This window comes from Festucalex cinctus, chromosome 2, assembly GCF_051991245.1.
Source record: "Festucalex cinctus isolate MCC-2025b chromosome 2, RoL_Fcin_1.0, whole genome shotgun sequence".
Taxonomy (NCBI): Eukaryota; Metazoa; Chordata; class Actinopteri; order Syngnathiformes; family Syngnathidae; genus Festucalex; species Festucalex cinctus.
The window spans coordinates 1607724-1634280 of NC_135412.1; the positions used below are offsets into that span (position 1 = coordinate 1607724).

The 26557-nt window shown below is 39.5% G+C and overlaps 1 protein-coding gene across 10 annotated transcripts in view; it reads right to left on the reverse strand.

The window, feature by feature from the left end:
• The window catches only part of hspg2 (heparan sulfate proteoglycan 2), a 153736-nt gene that overhangs the window by 7760 nt on the left and 119419 nt on the right, over positions 1–26557 (reverse strand). For 7 of the 10 annotated variants that reach the window (XM_077512043.1, XM_077512050.1, XM_077512046.1 and 4 more), the window contains 31 exons: positions 26224–26359; positions 25994–26145; positions 24567–24702; positions 24129–24272; positions 23858–23992; positions 21804–21985; positions 21505–21700; positions 20416–20595; positions 19113–19373; positions 17486–17648; positions 17013–17110; positions 16203–16469; positions 14640–14752; positions 12999–13146; positions 12797–12913; positions 12646–12663; positions 10025–10109; positions 8507–8651; positions 8327–8429; positions 8129–8238; positions 7946–8054; positions 7028–7126; positions 6621–6842; positions 5629–5873; positions 5377–5548; positions 4254–4376; positions 2284–2359; positions 2118–2196; positions 1869–1910; positions 605–675; positions 445–528 (listed from right to left, as the gene is read on the reverse strand). In XM_077512043.1, coding sequence (XP_077368169.1) covers positions 445–528; positions 605–675; positions 1869–1910; positions 2118–2196; positions 2284–2359; positions 4254–4376; positions 5377–5548; positions 5629–5873; positions 6621–6842; positions 7028–7126; positions 7946–8054; positions 8129–8238; positions 8327–8429; positions 8507–8651; positions 10025–10109; positions 12646–12663; positions 12797–12913; positions 12999–13146; positions 14640–14752; positions 16203–16469; positions 17013–17110; positions 17486–17648; positions 19113–19373; positions 20416–20595; positions 21505–21700; positions 21804–21985; positions 23858–23992; positions 24129–24272; positions 24567–24702; positions 25994–26145; positions 26224–26359 — 4211 coding nt within the window. The remainder of the gene's footprint in view (positions 1–444; positions 529–604; positions 676–1868; positions 1911–2117; positions 2197–2283; positions 2360–4253; positions 4377–5376; positions 5549–5628; positions 5874–6620; positions 6843–7027; positions 7127–7945; positions 8055–8128; positions 8239–8326; positions 8430–8506; positions 8652–10024; positions 10110–12645; positions 12664–12796; positions 12914–12998; positions 13147–14639; positions 14753–16202; positions 16470–17012; positions 17111–17485; positions 17649–19112; positions 19374–20415; positions 20596–21504; positions 21701–21803; positions 21986–23857; positions 23993–24128; positions 24273–24566; positions 24703–25993; positions 26146–26223; positions 26360–26557) is intronic. The other 3 variants (XM_077512044.1, XM_077512047.1, XM_077512051.1) reach the window with 3 other exon arrangements.

The window sequence follows — 26557 nt, forward strand, 5'->3', positions numbered from 1 at the left end:
AAAGAAAGTCTCTTCTTTCATCAGGAAAAAAAAGTATGTTTCTATCTGTTTCCGTTTTGCAACAATTAGCATTAGAAGAGAGCTAAGTTTCATCAGTTTTCACAAATCGATTTAAAATTGTAAGTAATTGAGCTTTTTTTCTCGATGGCCCTGGTTGATCTCCTTTGCTCTGCTGCCACCTGCTGGCCGTTTGTGTAATAACTACCATTTCTGCAACCGTTCTTTGCAGTTGAGAGGCTGCATCAAAGCCGTCTGCATGCTTTAGCATAAAAAAAACAAAACAAAACGTATAAATACGTCTTTGGGACACTTACGACATGAAAAAAGAAAAAACGTATTTACACGTTATTGGGAGTAAATGAGTTAATATAACCTATTGAAGTTCCAAAGTTTGTACATGCTGATGCAAAAAAAAAAAAGAGAAAAAAAAGCAATGCAATCTACCTGACTGCTTGAATTTTGTGCCATTTCCCGTCATTGATGGACTGTTGTGACATGATCTCTGCTTCTCCACTGCCCAGCTGGTAGCTGGAGATCAATAAAAATCATCAGAAAGACTTCAAGTCAAAGCAAAAGTATATTTACAGAACTGGCAAGGTGGAACCTGAAAACGAGGCGTCCGTTGTGAATTCCCAGACTGATGAAGTCCTTGCCTCGGCCGTGTTCTCCGTGTTCCTGCAGGTCAGATTGTTTACTGTCGTGTGTCGAGAGATGATGCAACCAGCAACCTTGAAACTAACTGCTGTCAGTTGAGTGGTTGTCTGATAGCAAACATTAGCAACATTCATCTGTTCATACTTAAATGTATGAACGTCATCTCCTATTGTTGACATGCAAAGAAAGCTGGAACCTTCCAAAGCACGTGGTGACGTCCACATACAGGATTAGTATAGAGCAGGAGTGTCCAAACGTTTTCATACAGAAAATCCGAAGGACGCAAGGGCCACATCATGTTATCAAGAGAAATTGTGTTTTGTCCTCAAAATTGGACAAATCATTTATTTGCGCTTTTGTATATTTAGAAAAATGCTACAGTATATAAAGCAATTTATTTGTAATATGGCAGTAGGGTTATTCCAGTTTTGGAATTTTTCATTTTAGTTAGTTTTTATTAGTTTTCAGGGTGGTTCTGTTAGTTTTTAGTAGTTTAGTTCTTAAAAAAAAAAAAAAAAGCTTAGTTTTTGTTTAGTTTGTTAGTTTCAGTATTAGTATTAGTTTTTTTTATGTGTATGACTTGTGCGCAATATTTAAAAAGAAAAAAACAAAACATGGGTGCAACGTCATCTGAAATTTCTTTTCTATTGGCCGCTGCTAGATGACGTCACTTCTGTGTGACATACTTTCAAAAGTCATTATTCTGGTTTATATCAAAACAAATCTACTACAAATCACATTTAAAATCATCCCCAAAGGCTCATGAATTAAATTAATTACCAAAGACTAAAACGAAGGACATGTTTGCTATAATTAGTTAGTTTTAGTTAGTTTTGTAAACAGAAAATGTAGTTTCAGTTATTTATTTTTTTTTTTTTCTTAAAAGCATCTTCCTTTTTATTTTATTTCGGTAACAATATTGTAGTTTTGAATTTTTGTTTTTTTCGTTAGTTTGAGTGAACTAAAATAACCTTTAATAGCACCCATGTTTTTCGACACCCTCCCGTCTTACTTTGACCATCTCCAAACATTTTTGTTTTGTTTATTTGATTTGAACTGAGTCATTTTTTTAGCATATGTCGCCGGCCACTGAAAAATGGACGGCGGTCCGCAAATGGCCCCCGGGCCGCAGTTTGGACACCCCTGGTATAGAACCAACAGCCCACGTGTGTGGACTCATGCCAGATAGGCGTGTCCCGTGTGTCAGTGGGTACCTTTTTACGAGCATGCATCTTTGGCAAATTGCCGTTGGTTTCCTGAAGGAAATGGAGGGCAGGTTAGAGAAGCAACGTGCGTTTACAACAGATTGCGCAAGAATGAGAACGAGCCCGTGCAAATGCTCGGCAACCGGTTGAGGTGAATGCAAACAGAAGTGGAAATGAATGGCATGAAATGTTACGTGATATCAGTCCAATTGTAAGATGAGAATAAGGACTTGTTGGAAACTAAAGATCAGGACTTACGACTCCCTGCCACAGGATCAGACCCTCGGAGGAGAGCGTATTGATCTCCAATTCGATCGTCTCCGGTGAGTCATGTGCACTGAAGTATAAAAAATATGCAATGATAAATACTATCAAACGTACAAAAAAAAAAAAAAAAGTGAGAACAAACAAATGTAAACATTACCGTCTTTGCAGAATGGATTTCGGAAGGGCAACGTATCCATTGTTCTGAAAATGAGCTGCATATTGATAGGGGGAATCTACGCAGAATATAAAAAAATAAAATAAAAAAAAATACAGTTCATAATAGTGTTTAAACAGCAGCCAAGCTTAACATCTGTAATGTTAGGGCGCCCTCCTGTGGCGAATACTTTGACACCTGGTGAGACAGGCTGTGTTAGACAACAAGTGGGAGGGAATATTTGGAGCATTTATGAAAAAAAAAAAAAGTGACGTGATCAAACTCATTCACTCCCAAAAACATATTTATATTTTTTAGGTTTTTGTTTGCTAGAGTTTTTGTATGAAGGCTTTGATGCAGTTTCTGACCTGAAGTGGTCGCTTAAAGCGATAGTAGTTATTACAAAAAATAAAAAATAAAACATTTAAAAAAAATAAAATAAATAATAATAAATAAATAAAAAAGTGTGCTTCATCTGTTTCATTAATGAAACAGATGAAGCACACTTTTTTTGTTGTTGTAATAACTACCATCGCTTTAAGCGACCACTTCAGGTCAGAAACTGCATCAAAGCCTTCATACAAAAACTCTAGCAAACAAAAACCTAAAAAAAACGTATAAATATGTCTTTGGGAGAGAATAAGTTAACAAATGAGAACAAATATCTGCAGTCCATTCAGAGCAAGTTGCATTATGACAATCACATCACAATCTTGACACTTTCCATCTCCCACCACCAAAAAAGTGTGACTTGATGCAGGAATCCGAGTCATTCAAACGACAGTCAGTGCTTTAAGATGTGAATAGAGGTCAACATTCCACATTGGAATATGGACAGTTTTAATGTCAAACATTATTCCAGCTTTAGTTGCGGTCAACAGGCAGAAAAAAAGTTGTGAGTGAGCATCTTACATGAACTGAAACGACAAGAGGAAGAATTCCAGTTTGTAAAATTGGAAAACCGCGAGTCCGTTTAGCACTTCGTAGCGATTCCCCCTTCCCAGTTTTCCCAGTTGCAGACGTGCAGGTACTTTTGGTATGTGTCGGGGAGGTTATGGGGCCCCTCGAACCGCAGACGGGTCAGTCAGACTCAATATGTTCGCATACTGGACCATTAGCTTCGCTAGCTGCCGAATTCCACGCGGCCTCGGGGAAGCTGGAGACGCCTGCGAGCGATTTATACAGTACAAAGCAATGACAACATGAATCACTGATGGAGATCACGCCCGGCATACCGTACAATGCCGAGGAGGGCCGCCGGTGCGTCATACCGCTGAATTGAAATCTTTAAATCTTTTTTTTTTTTTTTTTTTTTTTTTCAAATTTGTGTCATGATAAAAATGTTTTGTGTTTAATAGGGGTGTGAATTGCACCTGACGATTCGATTCGTATCACGATTCACAGGTCACGATTCGATTCGATACCGATTAATCCCGATACGAATTTATAAGTCGATTGTTGCGATTTTTTTCATTCAAATTTAGAAAATACTAATCAGTAGGCTTGTAGAGTGTAAGATTTATATGAAAATTTATTATTTATTTATCTGAAATTTCAGTCTTATAGAGGTTGTAATCTGTTTCATGTTTGAACAGCATTCAAATAAAATATTAAGGCTTAATGTTCCGGTCATATAACATTCTTCCATGCTCAAGGTGTGAATCCTAACCCGAAGTCAGACGTTTTGTTGAATATTTTTCCATTAAAAATGGAAGTTTAAAAATCGATTCACACACACAAAAAAAAAAAAAAAAAAAAAAAGGCAATGATGATCAGACGTTGAATCGGTAAGACTACCGAATGAACAATTCTGAGCTCTTAAAAAAAATAAATAAAAAAAAAAAAATCGATTTTTTTTTTAATCGATTCGAGAATCGCGCGATGTCGTACCGCGATATATCGCCGAATCGATTTTTTTTTAACACCCCTAGTGTTTAATCTCACAGCAATGTAGCAACCCATTCAACACTTACTTTGTTCACAGTTGAGGCCCGTGAATCCCGAGCGGCACACGCAGCGTCCGTTAACGCAGCTGCCGCCATTTTGGCACTCATAGTCACGCTGGCAAACGTCTCTCATGATCTCGCAACGCTCACCTGCAGGGTCAGCCAGCAATTACAGGACAAGCGTTAGTAAATCATCAGTAAGTAGATTGTTTCGGAATATGCAGACATCAAGATGTCGTATGGAAATGATCGTGTAGGCCAGAGTTGTCCAAACTACGGCCCGGGGGGCCATTTGCGGCCCGCCGTCCATTTTTTAGTGGCCCGCGACATATGCTAAAAATGGCATTTGACTCAGTCCAAATCAAATAACAAAAATGTTTGGAGATGGTCAAAGTAAGAAGGGAGGGTGTCGAAAAACACGGGTGCCATTAAAGGTTATTTTAGTTCACTAAAACTAACAAAAAAAACAAAATTCAAAACTACAATTTATTAACGAAATAACATAAAAACGAAGATGCTTTTTAAAAAAAGAAAACTAACTGAAACTACATTTTATGTTTACAAATCTAACTAAAATAAAACTAACTATAATTATAGCAAAAATGTCCTTTGTTTTAGTCTTTGATAATTAATTTAATGAATGAGCCTTTGGGGATGATTTTAAATGTGATTTTTAGTCGATTTATTTTGATATCAACCGGAATAATGACGTCACGCCCATGGTGGTTTTTTTTTTTTTAATATTGCGCACAAGTAATACACATAAAAAACTAAAGCTAATACTGAAACTAACTGAACTAAAACTGAGCATTTATTAAAGAACTAAAACTAATAAAAAAAAACAAACAGAACCACCCTGAAAGCTAATTAAAATTAAAACAAAAAAACAAAATTCAAAACTAAAATGAAAAATTCCCAAACTATAATAACCCGACTGCCATATTACAAATAAATTGGTTTATATACTGTAGCATTTTTCTAAATTTGCAAAAGGACAAATCAATTATTTGTACAATTTTGAGGACTAAACACAATTTCTCTTCATAACATTACACTTGCGTCCTTCTGATTTTCTGTACGTGGCCCTCAAGTGAAAAAGTTTGTCCGCCTCCGGTGCAGGCAGTTAAAGCAATCGGATTGTCGCGCAAACCTTCAAATCCGTCCCTGCAGAGGCACTGGTACTCGTACTCGGCATTGGGCATGCAGTGGCCCCCATTCAAGCAGGGCCGGCGGTCACAAGGGCTCGTATCCACGCACTTGCGGATCCCTCTGCTCTCGGTAAAGCTGTAGGACAGATCCACCTTCTTGTTGTTGATGAAGACCTAAGCCAGAAAGTGCGGAAAATTCCGAAAAGTTGGAGAATCCATCAAATGACACGCTTGCAGAGCAGTCCAGAGGTTACCTCTCCGACGCAGCCCTCAAACATATGACTGATATTGGCAGGCGTTGGCAGAATCTCCATGTTGGGGACGCCTCCCAAGAACATTTGGGTGTGGATGTTGAGGCCCTGGGCTTTGCCAGGAGACGTCGTCTTCTCCACCGGCCCACGGTCAACTCGGAGGTGACCGTCCCGCTTGATCCGCTCAGCCACAACTCTGTGCCATTGGCCCAAAGAGACCGGTTCTGGACTGCGAAGGACGGCCTGGCCTGAAAATCAAGATGGCCGCAAGCTTGAATTCATTTCAAACTCAATTCACTCGCCGACATTTTCACATTTCGCAATCCCGTTCGCTCCCGGCTGTTTGACTGGAGTTTGACTGATTTCGCAAGGCCCACAGAAAACATGGAACCTACCAAAAGAAAGATTAAAATCTCTTCTTTCATCAGGAAAAAAAAAGTATGTTTCTATCTGTTTCCGTTTTGCAGCAATTAGCATTAGAAGAGAGCAAAGTTTCATCAGTTTTCACAAATCTACTTAAAATTTACTAACTAAAACTTTTTTTCTAGATGGCGCTGGTTGATCTCCTTTGCTCTGCTGCCACCTGCTGGCCGTTTGTGTAATAACTATCATTTCTGCAACCGTTCTTTGCAGGTGAGAGGCTGCATCAAAGCCTTCTGTATGCTCTAGCATTAAAAAAAAAACACAAAAAACAAACAAACGTATAAATACGTCTTTGGGACACTTATAACATTAAAAAAAAACAACAACACATATTTACACCAGAATGTCATGTTTACACTGGTGAGGTCACATACAACATATTATTGTCAGTAAATATTTGTATTTATTTTTTTTAATTTCTTAATATTTTTATTTATTTTTATTTATTAATATTTTTATTCTTCTTCTTCTTCTTCTTCTTCTTCTTCTTATTATTATTATTATTATTATTATTATTATTATTACTAATAATAATAATGCATTATTTGTATTTGATTGATTGATTTCGTTACCTGTGCCAAGTTCATATTTGAACTCGACATGCCCATCCGCCATGGAGATGGCCACAAAGTCCTCCACTTTCATCTTCTTCCCTCCGCAGAAGAACATCAGCCCATTTCTGTCAATGGGTTTGAATTCCATTTCAACTCGCAGGTCGTCATGGACGATGGTCAACGGCGGGTAGGAAATGTACGACTCTTCTCCGTCGAACAGCGGAGTGGCGACCAGTTCCCCTGGGGAAGATGAGGAGGCGGGACAAGTCATCAACCTGTTTGTCACGTTAAAAACACGTTCAAAATCGAACTCTGTTGCCTGAATTCCATGTGAAGAATATCATTTGAAAGTTACAACTACAAGATGGACTGACAAAGAGCGCAAGCATTTACAGACGGACAACTCGGTTGACTTTCTGTCTTACCATCCATGCATTTGTTTCCAAACTTGCCCAGGTGACATCGGCAATCGTAGCCCAGACCGCTTTGGCGATTGATGCAAGTCGCGTCCGGTCCGCAGGCCTCTGCCACACACGAGCCACAAAAGGTCACAGGCGTCGCATACCGTATGTTTCCGATTATAAGTCCCAGTTTTTTTCATAGTTTGGCCGGCGGTGCCACTTATGTGTGAAATTAACACATTATTATATCATTTCACATGTTATTTTCACACTAAACCGCAAGAGGGCGCTCTAGGCCCGTGTTGATAAGTTCAACATTGCATCGTCGACCTCCCGAGTTGGGGGAGTTGTTTAAAAGTGACACGAGGATGAAGATTTCATTGGATTTAGTGATTTGGAGTGAAACTGATAGTTTGGTAAACTTGTTAGCATGTTCCTTATGCTAGAGTTATATGAAAAACTTGTAGTGATGGGAACGAAATTCACCCACGGAACGTTCCGGGTGGGAAGGTTTTGTTATGTGGAAAAGGGGAGTTAGCCTGTTAGCTTCTAGCTGAGTGGGGAGTTGCTGTGAAGACCTCAGAAGCTGATGTCAATAAAAACGCCAGCCTTTGACTCCGCCCTTCAACACTCCGCCTCCGACTCCCGTCACTGCTCGCTACAAACTCTTAATATGTTACGTCATTACTGACATTACCGTTACATGTCAGTCATGTGACGTTAGCATACCGTACGCTTATTCAGCCTGTTGTTCTCTCTTTTATTTTTATTTTAAATTGCCTTTCAAGATGACATGTATGTTTTTGGTGTTGGATTTTATCAAATGAATTTCCTCCAAAAATGCGACTTACACTCCAATATGTTTTTTCCTTCTTAATGATGCATTTTTTGGCCGGTGCGACTTCTAATCCGGAGCGACGTATAATCCGAAAAATACGGTACCTGAGTGGCAGTGAAGGGATGAGTGGTGCTGGCAGTTGCTGCCGGTGAATCCTCTGGGGCAGCCGCACGTGTACAAGCTGGTGTCCGAGTCTTCGCACCTGCCTCCGTTCTGAAAAAGAAATGAAAACGGAAATGAGTGTAAGAAGCGGTGAAAAGACGACGAACGCGAGGTAGAAAACTGACCTGGCACGGGTGATCTTTGCATGTCGGGCAGTTGGTAACGCCCGTGGAGCTGCGGTCCACGTCCTTGAAGATGACCTCCTCACCTTGAATAACCAGCTGGCGAACGCAACCTGCATATTCAAGTAATGGTCGGTGATTAAAAAAAAAAAAAAAAAAAAAAAAAAAAAGCACCCTTGCGTCATTTTTTTCAATTCCTACCAACAAAACCAGTCTTGATGCCAGCAGTTTTGGCCACAGCAGTGTAGTTGGGGTAACCGCCCACGTGCAGCTCCTCATTCAAATCCAAACCCTTGAACTTGCCCTGACAAGGACATGAAAACAGCTGCTATGAGACACAAACGACACATATGCCGCTTTCACAGTGATGTCATGTTGTACCTGCGAGCTGCCATTGACGGGCTCCCCCCCGTCCACCGTGACGTAGCCCAGGGTGAGGTTGCGAAACAGCTCCACCGTGTGGAATTCTCCCAGTTTGACAGGGTTGGGGTCACGAATGGTGGCCATGCCCGAACCCACGTCAAACCTGTGATGGCACAAAGGATGTTTTTGCTGCCGGCACGTCCTCAATATCGAGTAAGCAACAGTCACATTCAAGAGGAAGTCAAAAAAAATAAATAAATTAAAAAAATTGACACTAATATGTTTTATGCAGCACCACTAGTTCTTTTTTTTTTCCCGTTAACTCTTTGACTGCCAAATATTATCCAAAAAAACAACTCCAACAGTGCCAGCCGATTTCGAGCATTTTCACTCATCTTTCAAGGCAAACAAAATATTGTGCACCACGACTACATAAACATAAAAAATAAAAAAAAATGTTTTTACCTTATTCTGTCTTTAGTAATCACCACTGGAAAATCGGTAATTTGAGTGACATTGAAAAGATACATTTTTTGCACAACAGTGACGTAGACACTATTTTTTTTTTGTGTTTGACGCCCTGTGAATTCGATTTAATGCGACAAAGGCTCTGATGATTGACGCCATCCTTGAAAACGTTCAATTTCAACACATCAGTCGTGTTTCGTTGTAATTTCATATACCGTAAGCCCATTGAAAAGCGATGCAATGCTGCCATCTGCTGGCCATAGTTAGTGGGTGTTTTTTGATTCCACAACCCATTGAGCAGGCAGTGCACAAGCCATTGCACTGCCCATTGAGGAAAAAACAAAACAAAACTTAGTAAACGTCAATTAACGTTTATGGCAGCATTCATTAGGATTTTAGCATACGTCATTAAACGTTTTTGGCGGTCAAAGAGTTATTAGTGTGATATTGGAATATGAATTAACACATTCACTGCCAGCCCAGCAAAAATGCATTATTTGACGTCTTTTTCCGTCAATGGCAGTCAATGAGTTAAGATGAGATGTAACCAAAATTGACGGATTTTTAAGCAAAATTTGCCTTAAAAAAAGAAAAAAGGAAAAACGGATGCTGCAATATAATCACAAAATATATTGGCACATTGTGTTTAACACATTCACTGCCAGCCCAGCAAAAATGCATTATTTGACGTCTTTTTCCGTCAATGGCAGTCAATGAGTTAAGCGGCAAAATCCAGCATTTTTATTATTATTTTTTTATCAATATCAGAAAATGACATCACAGTTGCTCATGTCTCAGGTAACAACCAATCACAGCGCAGCTTCAGAAAACAGGGTGAGCTCTGATTGGTTGATGCCTTGAGCTCTGAGCAACTGTGATGTCATCTCCAGTCGACAGCAAGTGGCAAAATGGCCGCCCCGAGAGACGGATGACAACGGCTGGATTTTGCTTCATAACTCATATTTACACGAACGTAATATTCATCAGAATGTCATGTTTAGACGAGCGAGATCACTTACAACATATTGACTTCCCCTTTAAGGCACTTTAAAAAAAAAAAAAACTGACCTGAACTCTAAGCGGCCACCGACAAGGCCGAGTGAAATGAAGTCTGCTCCTGTACTTCTCTTCTGACCGTTGTAAAGGATCATACCTGTGTGAGTGAAAAGAAAAATAACATAATAGAAACGAAATATACAATATACAAATAACCTGGATAAATATTTTCATTCATTCAAAAATTATAAGCAGGAAAGAACATGGGAAGGTGTGAAGGGCAACAAGGAAAACTTTATGGCTACATAATTACCATTAATTAGTAAAGAAACAAACATTAACTGTTTATTTTTTATTGTTGTTATTCACTGGACACTAATCTGAACTGAAATGTTAATATATTACAATTTATAAATGTATTATTTTACCATTTATAATGAGAAATAATTTACACAAAACATTTACTTTCCATTAAAAACAAGCTTCCGGCTTTCAAATCACTTTTTTTTTATGATAGTAAACGTTGAACAACAATTTAAACAAATGCATGTTGATATATCATGATATCAATTGTTTCGCTCATTAAATTAACTCATTTGCTCCCAAAAACGTATAAACACGTTCTAATTTAAAGATTGCCATGGACCCAAAAACGTATTTATATGTTGTTGTTTTTTGTTTGTTTTTTATGCTACAGCATACAGAAGGCTTTGATGCAGCTTCTGACCTGAAGAGATTGCTTCAAGTAACGGTAGTTATTACAAAAAAACGGCCAGCGGGTGGCAGCAGAGTATAAGAGATCAGCCAGGGCCATGTTGCAACAGGTTTTTTTCTTTTTTTCCCCCAGTGTTTTTATAGCAATCGACCACAATATTCTGTGGGCCTTGCAAAATCAATCAAAATCCAGTAAAACAGCTGGGAGCGAAGGGGTTGCTTCAGTGAAAATGGCGGCGAGTTAACGAGTTCATAAAGTGCTTTTGTCATTCTCTACTTATTCAAGGCTTCTTATTGTTCAATTGTTTTAATATTGTGCCGAGCTAACTGACTAATTAACACAAAGCCGAAAATAAATGAAAAAGGATTGCTTTATGAATGAAGTAATTCAATTGTTCATTGAGGTTTTTTGTGCATTAATTAATGTCAGTGACCGTTATAGAAGACGAGCAATTCAAAAACAAACAAACAAACAAATAAATAAATAAATAAATAAATAAAAGTGAGAACATGTATATTTACTTTTTGTATTTAATTTTTTAAATTATATTTTTATATGCGTGTTTATTGACACTTTTATGTATTTGTTTATTATTATTTTTTTAAATATTTTAAACTGCACCCTTGTTGCAGAGAGTTCATTCACACACTTGTCCACGGTGTTTGAAAAGCGGCAGCATGCTACGGTGGCGGAAAGTGGCCGGCCGGCCAATGTGAAAGTTACGACCTCACTGGGCCCATTCAAAGCGGTCCCGTTTCACGTTGTGAGTGTGCCGTGCATCTCCACATGCTGGGTAGCAAACACATGCTGCCGTGACAAATCCTCACCGTAAAATGTCTGCTTGGCGCATTACTGACACATCGCAAATACAGATTCAGATACATGTATTTCGATTTAAGGCAAGTTTCCTGTTTGTTGCCTGATGATTGACAACTTACTGACACGACTGAGGGGCATATTCGCGAAGAATGCGGTAATAGCGCGAAATATTGCACCACAACTGCGCCCGCAAGTCTGCGCCCAGTTAGCCACCTATTCACGAAGGATATTGCTCCAATCATATACCGGCGCAAACACGCCCACAAAACTGACAGCTTGGAGCAAATTTCCACCTGATTTACCACACATGGCAACGGATTTGCACCAACAACATGGATGTTATAGTAACAGTTGTGAGAAAGGCGACATTATCAGAAAGCGAGCTTGGACCGAGAGGAAGCGTTTAGAGCGACATTAAGCATAGAGGACGACGACGACGTCATTCATTCATAAAGTACAAATTATTGGTGCGATCGTTAATTTAAAAACATATTTTCAGAGGTTGGCATGGGCATACAATATGCATCTGGCACGTAAAATTGATCGTAAAACGCCTCCCCGCCATTGCCGATCAGCCCGGGTTACGTTATGTGTCTTAAACAAACACGGAAATATCCCCCCCCCCCCCCCCCCCCCCTCTCTCTCTCAGAGAGCGATGGTGCACCGTGCCATGCACTGCTGTCATGATCCCGGGATCGAGGTTACATCAGGTTAATACATGCTTTCCAAAAACGTTATCTGCGTCACGCAAACGCGGTGTTGGCTGTTTGCGGTTGACGTTAGTGAATTAGACGCTGCATATCAATGAGTCTCATTTGCATTGGGGCGGCCATATTTTGCGGCAAATGTATGCAAATGACCTCACTTACATACGCGCAAAAAACACCGGCGCATCGTGGCCGCGTTCTGTTTGGCCGCGCACTTAGTGACGACGGATTTCCCCATCTGAGCGTGTTTAGTGAATCAGGCGCTCCCGGATTGCGCCATTTTTGACGGTTAGCGCGGTGCAAAGGCGACGCAAACCTTTGCCCAATCGGCCCCCTGAGAACATAAGAACTGAGCACCATGCAGCGTATTTGCAAGAAAAACCATCTCTGGAGCTGTGAGATGTGAAAGCTGGATGCAGCATCAAGAACGGTCTTCAAGTTGTGAGACTCACCAGCGTACAATATCAGACCTTCCCAACCACATGGGCGAGGGCAGGCGGTCAAGGACGAGAGAGGGACCAAGATCACACAAATGAGGTCACACGCTTGAAAACTATGCAGAGGCGCCAATATTCTTGCGCAATGTAACGCATATGTACTCACCATCCACATTATCAGGCCTAAAGTTGATTTGGATGTTGAAAGCCTTGTAGGCGTTTTTGATGGTGGGCAGGGTGAGATAAGAGAGCGGCTCCTGGGCAAAGTACGGCATCACTCTTTCTGGAACCGGACAAAAGCTCCCACAGTTAAGACACTCGACCATGTTTAGCATCACACAACACCCGCGAAAACGCGGCAGACCAACCGTGAACGTCCAGTCGAGTGAAGGCTTCTACTTTGCCCTGTTTGTTTGAGGCGGTGCACACGTACGTGCCCGAATCGCTGTGCGTGACCCGGGGAACCGTCAGCACGTTTACTTCCTGGAAGCACTTGGAGGGCAGGTCGCCTCCAAGCTGAAAGTGGAAACGCAGAGTAGAGATGTGACGACTACAGCAAATAGGGCTGCTTATTGCCGCCAACCTCACGATACGACACGTATCGCGATACGTATCGTATCGCGATACGTGTTTCCCAATACAAGATCTTCAAGGTGTATTTTACATTCATTTACTTGCATTTTCATATGTTTGGGGTGGATGCGTTTATTACGCTGGATACAAAAACGTTTTTGTTAGCAGCTCTTCTGGCTTACCACCAAGCGGCATGCCTGGTCTAAATGTGAACGCCAGGGGTGTCCAAACGACGGCCCGGGGGCCATTTGCGGCCCACCGTCCATTTTTTTGTGGCCCGCGACATGTGCCAAAAATGGCATTTGACTCGGTTCAAATGAAATAAAAACAAAAATGTTTGGAGATGGTCAAAGTAAGAATGGAGGATGTCGAAAAACACAGACGCCATTAAACGTTACTTTCGTTAACGAAAACTAACGAAAAAAGTAAAATTCAAAAAACAATTTCGTTAATGAAATAAAACAAAAATGAAGATGCTTTTTAAAAAATAAAACATTTTATGTTTACAAAATTAACTAAAAATAAAACTATCTATAATTATAGCAAAAATGTACAAAAATTTGATTTTTAGTAGATTTATTTTGATATAAACCAGAATAATGACGTCGTGCCCATAGTGTTGAGCACAAGTAATACACTTTTTTTTTTTTTTTTAAAAACAAAAAACTAAAACTAATACTGAAACTAACTAAACTAAACATTTATTAACGAACTAAAGCTAATAAAAAACTAATACAACCTCCGTAAAAAACAAACTAAAAAAAAAAACAAACTCAAAACAAAATAAAAACTAAAATGAAAAATTCAAAACCTATCATAACCCAACTGCCATATTACAAATAAATTGGTTTATGTACTGTAGCATTTTTCTAAATATGCAAAAGAACAAATAAATTATTTGTACAATTTTTAGGCCTAAACACAATTTCTCTTCATAACAGTTTGTGGCCCTTGCGTCCTTCGGATTTTCTAGATGTGGCCCTCAAATGAAAAAGTTTGGACACCACTGGTGTACACACTGCAGAGTAAGGAGCAGTTTTCACAGACACACCGGGAATATTTATTAATAGGCATGAGTTGATATGAGCAAAAATATCAACATATTAAAATTACAGCTCTAAAATGTGCTTATTTGAAACATTTTGGCAAAATAAAAACATGTTTTTCATGTAACACATTCTATTTCATTTTTTTTTAAACAAAATTTAAGAAAATTGGCACATTAAGACACATGAGCCACACCCCTAAAAGCAAACGTGTGTGAGCTAAGCTACCTAGTTTCAATATATCCCCAAACCGGAGTCACAAGAATGAGCTTGTCAAGTTTGGCTAACTTCTCCAAAATGAACCAAAAGAATTCAAAAGCATGCACCGATTCCACCTTTTGACTCCAGTTACGTTATGAAAAACAATGAAAGCAACTTGATCTTGGTGACCTTGGTCCATTTGATCTCAGGTACAGGATATCCTGATGCCACGCATGGCAAGACGGCATCTGACCCAACAGTCACTTCCTTCGTTTCCGGGAGTGTAGAAATTTGAGGAAGTGCTATGAAACAAACAAACAAACAAACGCTTAACATTTTTAATCGTAATTAATCACATGACTACAATAGTTAACTCATGATTGATCGCAAATTTTATGTCTGTTCTAAATGTACAATAAAATGTTTTTGTAAGTTTTCATACTCGTGTTAACATAGTGGGAAAAAATGATAAACTAATAAAAATATCATCTTTCAGTCATTGATACAGTAATTTCATAATAATTCATAAGCTTGAGTTAAATTAAAAAGATGTATTGTACTGTCAAAAACGAGTGTGATATTGATTTGTGTTGAGGTCATTTTTCTGCCACTAGATGGCATAATTGCATTTGTAAGACGTTGGAGACCGCTCAATACATTTTTCTTTTCATATTAAGAGCGATCGAATCTTTAACATGAGGTACCTTGTGAAATTCTGCACATTTTTAAAATTGTAAAATACAACTTAACCCCAGTTTTCCACAAATATATGCATTATTATTCAATTTATTCCTGATAAATTTTGACATGGATGTGTCTTGCTGCATTGTGACTGGCTTTCCAAGCAAGGGCGGCCATTAGTCGTGCATTTAAAAAAAAAAAATTAGTGGCGTTAAAGGAATTTAAAATTCATTCAAAATTAATGCACTAATTTTGACACCCCTAATATATAGCAAGTGGGTCAGAAATATATATATATATATATATATATATATATATATATATATATATATATATATATATATATATATATATATATGTGTATACACACACACACATACATATATATTAGGGGTGTTAAAAAAATCGATTCGGCAATATATCGTGATACTACAGCAAGCAATTCTCGAATCGATTCAATCGGCAGCCGAATCGATTTTTTAACATCCATTTTTGATGGAAAAATATTCAACAAAATGTCTAACTTTCATACCTTAAGCATGGAAGACTGTTATATTAATGGAACATTAAGCCTTAATATTTTATTTCAGTGCTGTTCTAACATGAAAAAGGTTACAACCTGTTGGTTAAATACCGTCGCTTACAGCTTATAAGACTGAAGTTTCAGATAAATAAATAATACATTTTCATACAAATCTTACAGTGTACATGTACAAGTTTACTGAGTGGTATTTTCTAAATTGAGTAAAAAAAAAAAAATCGTAACAATCGACTTGTAAATTCATATCTGGATTAATCGGGATCGAATCGAATCGTGACCTATGAATCGTGATACGGATCGAATCGTCATATATATATATATATATATATATATATATATATATATATATATATATATATATATATATATATATATATATATATATATATATATATATATATATATATATATATATATACATATATATATATGTTAGGATTGAGCTCTGCCTTGCAACAAGTGACCAGGTTGCTCCCTATCAGCTTTCTTTCTAAGCATTTCCAGTGAAATGTTGTGAAATATGTACTCACACTGGACATTGAGGACCACCTGGGAGCGCACGGAGCCGACATCGTTGGTGGCCGTGCAGCGATACTGGCCTGCGTCTGCCTCGGTCACCCGCTCAATCTTCAGCATGCCGCCCATCACCACGATGTGGGTGGGCAGAGGCCCGCCCACTTTGCTCCAGGTGACGGTGGGCTCGGGGTCGCCGACCGCCTGGCATTCGAACTCCACCGAGTTCCCGATCATGACGGTCTGCACTGACGTGCGCACATTGATCATCACTTTGGGCAGCGCTGTGGGGAAAGAAAAGAAAAAAACTAAACAAAACATACTTTAACTCTTTGATCGCCAAAAACGTTGAATGACGTATTCTACAATCCTAATGAATCCCACCAAAAACGTTAATTTCCGTTTATTACGGTTTTTCTCTCAATGGGCAACGCAACGTCTTGTGCTGCGCTACCTTGTCACTAAACAAAAAATATTAGTGTCAAAGTCACTGTTGTGCAAAAAAATGTATCTTTCCACAAAATGCTTGTTTTTCCCTTAATATTTTTTTATTTTCGCTTATGTCACTCAAATGACCTAATTTCAAACGGTGATTACTAAAGAACGGAATACGGTAGAAACATACTGTTTTTTTTCTCATGAAAGAATGGAATCCAATCTTTCATATGGTATCCACCATATTTATGTCGTCATACCACACAATATTCTGTTTGCTTTGAAAGATGAGTGAAAGTGCTCCAAATCGGCTGGCACCGTTGGTTTTTTTTTTGATAAGAGTTAATAAAGTGCACAGTTTGCAGCTTGAGTGTGTACTAAACGAAACGTACCTTGGATGGTGAGCCTGGCTGCGTCCTGAGCTTGACCATATATGCTGCTTGCTCTGCAGACGTAAACACCTTCATTGCTCTGCTCAAGGTTTTCAATCCTGAAGAAGAAGCATAAAGAAAAGCTATGGCTCACATTTAACATTCAACGTCAATATTTATCAAACTGAACGAGCGCACTTTATGTTCTCGGCCCTTTTTTAATGATAGGTTGAGTGATTTGTTATGAACACAAGCTGAGTATGCAGTCATATAATGGAGAGAAGGATCCTGCACTGAATGTTAAAACGATGCTGTAAATAACTGCGAAAAATTAAGCACATACATACAATAATTCAGGTTGTTTCCAAACATTTGGGTGGAAGTGTATAAATTGTCAAATTTCTCTCTGAAGTTAAGAAATTTTAGGTTCATGCACACATTTAAACAACTGTCCATTATAACAGTGGCAGAGATATGTGTTGGCAATGTATCACCTGAGCACGCCATCTTTGACGTGGTGGTTTGGCGGAAGGCCGCCTCCTTCTTTCAGCCACTCAATTTTCGTTTCTACCCCACCGGCTGCCGAACACGTGAACTCCACAGCGCTGCCCTGAGCCTTCACCTCCACTTGTGGTGACACGCGCACCGCCAATGGCGCTACGAAAAGGGAACATCGCGGAGGATCTGTTAACGATGTTCAGACGGCCCGCCGACCAAATACGTTCGGAGAGTTAGTTGATTGTTGCTAAAAGCCAAAGTATTGGCTAATTGGTGTTGCTATCAGATCCAGATGTTACAGAAGCGTAGAGCTGCCAATGTGGAGTAAAACATTTTTGGCTGGCGAGTACGTTCGAACATACTCGCAAATACGGTCGAATGTACTCGCAAATATGTTCGAACGTACTTGTAGGCGACATGCTACCAAGTTAGCATACCTTCCCATAATGCCACGGGGTATTATTTGCGCATGCGCAAGTGAAAAAAAAATGACAAACCTAAAATCATGCACGGCAGACATAATAAATCGTAAAAGTTACGCATAAACACTGTTTTTTGTCTACTTAATTTTATAATGAATTGTTAATGTGGCCGAAATACCTAAAAAATTGTTTTTTTTTTACTTGCACATGCTCAAATAATACCCCATGGCATTATGGGAAGCTATGCTAACTTTGTAGCATGTAGCCTACAAGTACGTTTGAACATATTTGCGAGTATGTTCGAACATATTTGCGAGTATGTTTGAACATATTTGCGAGTATGTTCGAACATATTGGTGAGTACGTTCGAGAATATTGGCGAGTATGTTCGAACATATTTGCGAGTATGTTCGAACATATTTGCGAGTATGTTTGAACATATTTGCAAGTATGTTCGAACATATTTGCGAGTATGTTCGAACATATTTGCGAGTATGTTTGAACATATTGGCGAGTACGTTCGAAAATATTGCCGACTATGTTCGAACATATTTGTGAGTATGTTCGAACAAATTTGCGAGTATGTTCGAACAAATTTGTGAGTATGTTTGAACATATTTGTGAGTATGTTCAAACATATTGGCGAGTACGTTCTAAAATATTGGCGACTATGTTCATACATATTTGCGAGTATGTTCGAACAAATTTGCGAGTATGTTTGAACATATTGGCGAGTACGTTCGAGAATATTGGCGAGTATGTTTGAACATATTTGCGAGTATGTTCGAACATATTTGTGAGTATGTTCGAACAAATTTGTGAGTATGTTTGAACATATTTGTGAGTATGTTCGAACATATTGGCGAGTACGTTCGAAAATATTGGCGACTATGTTCGAACAAATTTGCGAGTATGTTCGAACATATTGGCGAGTATGTTCAAACATATTTGCGAGTGTGTTCGAACATGTTTCAATACGTTCAAACATGTTTGCGAGTATGTTCAAACATACTCGTCAGCCAAAACTGTTTACTCCACATTGGCAGCTCTACACTTCCGTAATATGTAAAACCCTGTAAGTAAAAGCTAAAACACTGATGGTATCTCATATTCATCTTCTGAAGTCGAGCACATTTTTTAAGTTTGAAAAAACTGTTCAAATACTTTTGACGGAAGGAGTAGCAGACGATCGCTAACTTACATCTGACTGTAACTTTGGCCACGACTTCACTGTGGCCAACTCTGTTGCTCGCTACACACTTGTAGCTCCCAGCGTCGTCCGCGGTCGCCAGATTGATCTGCAGATCGCCGTCGCTGACCTGGGCCCGGGAGGGCAACGCGCCGTCCAGCTTGGTCCAAATGTAGGTCAGTGGAGGAGTGCCATGAGCAAGGCACTGCAACCTGATCACCTCGCCCACACGCACTGCCACGTCGTCAGGCACTGACGTAGCATACGGAGGGGCTGCGGAAACGCGGACCAGGTTTGATCGTGAGTTACATGAGGATCATCACACAGCAGTAAAAACATTCAAAAAGTTACGTTTTACAGCCACCAATATTGTAAAGATGTAAATACATTCAAAAGTAATAGTGTAACTCTCTTAAATTAATTGCCTAAGTCATTTTTTTGTGCAAAATTCATCTCCTCATGATGCAAATTTGTTCATTTGTTTTGTTTCCTGAAAAATCTAAGAGAAAAAAAATTATTTTAAGAAGGCGACGATATTGTATTTTGTGCCATATTCTTCGAAAAATAAATCACACTTTTTCAGTTTTTCTTCTTTTTTCACAAGTGTAACTAGTATACTGTATATTCAAATAAGAGATCGGACTGGCACCCAAAATCCACAGGATTCGACCTTTGCCCACGATGCAATGCAGAATTCTAGCTGAGGTTAGCAATTTTACAGAAAAAAAAAAAAAAGTTTCCAAATTGAGAGATGGATGAAAAGGAACGGGTATTTTCTGTGGGAGTCCAAGCTTTACTGTTGTTGGTCTCAGTTTTTGTAAAATAAAATGACCCCCAAAATACAATTTACAATTTGAAGAGACTTATAGATGCTTTTTTTTTTTTTTTCATTATGCATTTTTTATGAATGGTGTGACTTATACTCCGGTGCAACTAAAAGTAAAAAAACAACAACAACAAAAAAACTAATGTAAAATACAGTATGTATAATACTACAACAACAAAAGTAAAAGTTATAAGATTTGCATACATACTTTCAATAATATGAAAACATGGCTATTGTATGTTTGTGAATAGCATCTCAACATTTGGAACAAAGATGAATAATAAATAAAAACATCTATTCCGTAGTAGATTTGAATAAATAAAACATGTTCTATTAAAAACTAGTCAAGTGACAAACAAAGTTTAGAATCTGTACAAGATTATTATTTTTATTTGTGTACTGAAACCAATTCATAACTGAAAAAACAACTGCACGGCGCCCGTAAATTAGAAACTAAGCATGAGCAGAAATCCAAACTCTGTTACTTACTTTCCACATCCAGCGTGACGGTGACTTCAGTCGTGCCCATGTTGTTGACAGCACTGCAGATGTATTCGCCAGAATCTTGGCGTCCCACGTTGGGCAGTACCAGCTTGTTGTCCACCACTTTATGTCTCCAAGGCATTCTCGACCGCAATTTGGACCATGTAATGGTTGGGGCAGGGAAACCTTGGACAGCCAAGTGGATAGAAAGCGTTTGAATGAACCTATATTTAACTTATTTACTCCATTTTCACAGAAGCAATCTGCAAATCTGTTTTACTGGATTTTGACTGATTTTTGCAAGGCCCACAGAATATTGTGTTCCAATTGCTATAAAAGCATGGAACCTACCAAAAGAAAGATTAAAGTCTCTTCTTTCATCAGGAAAAAAAGTATGTTTCTATCTGTTTCCGTTTTGCAGCAATTAGCATTAGAAGAGAGCAAGTTTCATCAGTTTTCACAAATCTATTTAAAATTGTAAGTAATTTAGCTTTTTTTTTCGACATGGCCCTGGTTGATCTCCTTTGCTCTGCTGCCACCTGCTGGCCGTTTGTGTAATAACTACCATTTCTGTAACCGTTCTTTGCAGTTGAGAGGCTGCATCAAAGCCTTCTGTATGCTCTAGCATAAAAGAAACAACAACAAAAAAACGTATAAATACGTCTTTGGGACACTTAAAACGTTTAAAAAAAAAGAAGTATTTATACGTTATTGGGAGCAAATGAGTTAAGCACGCCGTCAGTCGAACATCGTTACCAGCTGAAAATACACGAAGCGCCTCTCGCTGTTCAACATTCAACAAGGAAACGGTGAGTAATTCTGTAAGAACAGAATTAATTGCAGTGTCTACTACCATTTTTGCAACCATTCTTTGCAGTTGAGAGGCTGCATCAAAGCCTTGTTTGCTCTAGCATAAAAAAAAACAAAAAACGTATAAATACGTCTTTGGGACACTTAAAGCATTTAAAAAAAAAACATATTTACACGTTATTGGGAGCAAATGAGTTAAAGTAGTCCCTTCTCTTCTGTACTCAATTTGCAGTGACGACACCGGCGATCACAGGCAGGCAGGCAGATGTTGATTTGTTTGATTACCGTGAGCTTCGCAGCGCAGGGTTGCGGTCTGTCCTTCCACCACAATCATCAGCGGCTCGGGAACGATGACTCTGGGCACCGACGGCAGTTGGGAGCTTCCCTGCACGATGACTTCCACCCTCGTCTCGGCGCTACCTTCATTGTTGCGTGCCACGCACACGTACGTGCCGCTATCTTCCGGACGAGCCACGAGTATCTTGAAAAAAAAAAAAAAGTTAACATTTCACGTCACGCTCAGTGTAAAAAAAAAAAAAAAAAAAAAAAAAAAAAAAAAAAAAAGAGCTTTTATCCGACTGCACCTGCATGACCGCATTGGACTCTGCAGGGACGGGGCTGCTCAGCTTGATCTTGCGCTCGCTGTCCAATCTGTGCCACGAGACGGAAGGGCGGGGCTCGCCTGAAGCTTGACACTCCAGGTTAATCGGTTCGCCAAGCCGGACGTGCACCGGCCCAACCGGGGTGACGGCGGCTACGGGGGACTCTGATTGGACAGAAATGCAAAAGCATCCATCGGACGGAACGCTCGAGACTGTCAGGATACGAAAATGTTCGAAATGTGACACAGGGATGGGCATGATCAAATTATTAAGTGCAGATCTAAAGTTGGTGGAATTTGATTGTTCGTAGCTTTGGGTGGAGTCTGTAACATCCAAAAGCAATGCGAGTAAAATAGAATCTGACTTATTTGAAAAAGGGCATTCAAATTGATTGTTACTTTTCCTGTATTCAGGTTGATTAGCATGCACATTATTTATTTGTACTTTTCTTTCTATCTATCCATCTATCATGCATCCATCCATGCATCCATCCATCCATCTATCATGCATCCATCCATCCATCCATCCATGCATCCATCCATCCATCTATCATGCATGCATCCATCCATCCATCCATCCATTCATCTATCCATCCATCCATCCATCTATCATGCATCCATCCATCCTTCCATGCATCCATCCATCCATCCATCTATCATGCATCCATCCATCCTTCCATGCATCCATCCATCCATCCATCTATCATGCATCCATCCATCTATCATGCATCCATCCATGCATCCATGCATCCATCCATGCATCCATCCATCCATGCATCCATCCATCCTTCCATGCATCCATCCATCCATGCATCCATCCATCCATGCATCCATCCATCCATGCATCCATCCATCCATCCATCCATCCATCCATGCATCCATCCATCCATCCATCCATGCATCCATCCATCCACCATGCATCCATCTATCACGCATCCATCCATCCATGCATCCATCCATCCATCCATCCATTCATCTATCCATCCATCCATCCATCATGCATCCATCCATCCATCCATCCATCATGCATCCATCCATCCATGCATCCATCCATCCATCCATCCATCCATCCATGCATGCATCCATCCATCCATCCATGCATCCATCTATCATGCATCCATCCATCCATGCATCCATCCATCCATCCATCCATCCATCCATGCATCCATCCATCCATGCATCCATCCATCCATGCATCCATCCATCCATCTATCATCCATCCATCCATGCATCCATCCATCCATGCATCCATCCATCCATCCATCCATCCATCCATCCATCCATTCATCTATCCATCCATCCATCCATCATGCATCCATCCATCCATCCATCCATCCATCATGCATCCATCCATGCATCCATCCATCCATCCATGCATCCATCCATCCATCTATCATGCATCCATCCATCCATCCATCATGCATCCATCCATGCATCCATCCATCCATGCATCCATCCATCCATCCATGCATCCATCCATCCATCTATCATGCATCCATCCATCCATCCATCCATCCATCCATCCATCTATCATGCATCCATCCATGCATCCATCCATCTAATCGCTTAATTAAAAAGGCTTTTTTACTCAATCAATCATTTTAATTTGCATTCCAAATTTAAAGAGCACCTGTTGTGTTTTTTTTTTGTTTTTTTTCTTTGCACACGCTCATCCTCGTCTTTTTCTAATCGGTTAATTACTTGCATAATATAAAATGGGAGAAAAAAAATGACCTCAGTAGTTTGACATGAACAAATATTCTGAAAGTCATGCACAAATATGTATTAAATGCACGTACCGGTAATTATGTATATTGTTCAAACACAATCTTGTATTTTTTTTTTTTTGTGTTTAATGTTTGAATTATATGTGTATATCCACTTTTATTTATCTATCTATCTATCTATTTATTTATGCATTTATGTATTTATTTATTTATATATTTATTCATTCACTTATTTTTGATTTTGACAATTTTGAATAGATGAAAGGATTGTACAGAAAATATCCCGTTCGTGTATATGCCATTCACTTACCTTTCACAATCAAGGACACAATAGTGTGGGTGATGCCAAACGGGTTGCTGGCCACGCAGCGGTAAGCGCCATGATTGATGGGTTTTGCATTTGCAATGGTGATCATCGAACCATCGGGGCCAACTTTGACATTGTCTGATGGGGAGGGGTCAAAATGACATTAGAAGAAACAAACAAAATGGCGCCCACGTCACAGGAAGGAATTCTTGATTGGAGTCCCGCTGGCTGTGCGAGAGACCGAGTGAGAGACGGAGTTGTTTTTGGTAAGTACCTGGCAGCGGCTGGTTGCCAGATAGTTTCCATTCCAGTCTGACAGGTTGAGCCCCGCTGTACACTTTGCATCTGAAGCTGGCCGATTCGCCAACACGCACTGCGGCGCTGTGAGGCTCAATGGCGATGATTGGACTTTGAAGACCTACAAAAAGGAAGGAGTGTTTTTGGAAAGACTTTTTTTTTTTTTTTTTTTAAATAACAAAGTCAATGCATCATCTAACTGATTTATCGTCGGCATTGACAAATTCTGAGTGAGAGTCTAGCCACGGCATATTTTGGCATCAACAAATGAAGTCCACAAATAGAAATAAAAACTAAGCTGGTTCAATCTGGAGGTCAAACGTTTATTCAGGAAGCAAGCAGTGTTGCTTTCCGTAGCGTCCTGTCTTACTTTGTGAGCCGCTGACTGATTGCATGACCATTTTCATGACCTTACGTGAGGAAGACGACGTGACCGACACGGAGACGCTGGCCCGGTGGATTTGAGATCCTGCAGCGCTCTGCACTTGACAGACGAACTCTCCCGAGTCATGTGGGCTCGCTGACAGTATACGAAGCTGACTGCCGACAACCTGCGTGCAGTTACAGTAGGTGGAACAATTCTGTAGCATTTATTACAATTTAACGCAACAAACAATAGAAAAAATGAAATAAAATGTTATGTTTAAACATTCATTTGCCATATTGCACACTTGGTTCAGTTAACATTTTGACGTTCAATAAATTCCTAAAGAAAAGTCAATCTGGCCAACAGCGAAACCCAGAAATTCAAGTGAATTTGTAATCATAGTGATATAAACAACCTTTAACCTTTTTTATTTTGAGAGGAATTTCATCATATGATAAATGACAATAATAAATAACAGTAATAACAAACGTTCAACATTTTTCGGCAGTTATTTCAATGCTTCTTAATAATTTTTACAACGACCCCACCTCCCCCTACAGGAGTAAAAAAAAACAACAACAATATTGTGGGGAGGTTGGCATTACAAAAAAAAATAAAATCACAATATTGTAAAAAAAAAAAAAATAATGAGTTCATACGAAAAAAAAAGCACACAATATTGTGTTTTTGTACGTTACAGCAATGCATATAAATAACCTACAATCTCAAATAACACTTAACTCATTTGCTCCCAATAACGTGTAGATACGTTTTTTTTAACGTTTTAAGTGTCCCAAAGATGTATTTATACGTTTTTTTTTTTTTTTTTTTTACAATATTGTGATTTTTTTTAGTTATTACACAAACGGCCAGCAGGTGGCAGCAGAGCAAAGGAGATCAACCAGGGCCATGTAGAAAAAAAGCTCAATTACTTACAATTTTAAATAGATTTGTGAAAACTCTTCTAATGCTAATTGCTGCAAAACGGAAACAGAAACGTATTTTTTTTTCTTGAGGAAAGAAGAGACTTTAATCTTTCTTTTGGTAGGTTCCATCAGTCAAAATTCAGTAAAACAGCCGGGAGCGAACGGGATTGCGAAATGTGAAAATGGCGGCGAGTGAATGAGTTTTAATATTGAGGCATTTACTTGCCAATGCAAACACACATTAAGTTCCTCCACGTATTGACTTGGTTCACAAACATATTAGATCTCCCTTCATCTGACCACTAACGTGCATTTCAAACATAGAAGGGCCAAAACATGCCTTGTGAAAATTAAACTACACTAAAAAAAAAAAACTTGCCACCAGAGGGTGCTAGAACTGCAGAACAGATGCACTGCTTTTAATATCGTGACATGACGACGACGATATTGTGGCAGCTTTAATATCGCGATATCACAATATTGCCATGATCATTACATCCCTACTCACAAGGTGATATTTGAGAATGACTGAGTTCCGTTCAAATCTACCTGATGATTGGACGCTAGGCTTCCGCCGGCTCTCGTCCAAGTTACTCGGGGAGGAGGATTTCCAGAGACGAGACAGTTGAGGTACAGGTTGTGCCCCTCGTGGACGTCTGCTTCTGACGGCTGGATTCTGACAATTGACGAACTTTGACCTCCTGCGTGAGCACAAACGCACCCACTGAAGGCCTCTGCTGCCAATCAAACCCCACGAATGAAGGGACAGAACATCTGACCTTTGAGCACGGAAACTTGAATGGGCGCACTGTTGGAGCCCACGCTGTTGCTGCCGACACACGTGTACGTGCCCGAATCCGAAACTTTGACATTTGGGATGAGCAGCGTGCCGATGTCGGTGCGGTCCGAGCCGGCCTACAGAGGACAAACCAGGAAGTGAGAAGTCAAACACAATTCTTCATCGTTTGGTCTATAGTGACATCGCAGCAGTCAGCTGATGAACACTTGCTACTTACCTGGCTTGAGTCATGTGAAACAAACAAATGTGACATTGTGACATCACTAGCTAACACAACAAGCACTACGTTACATGTAGACCGGAATAGATTCTGC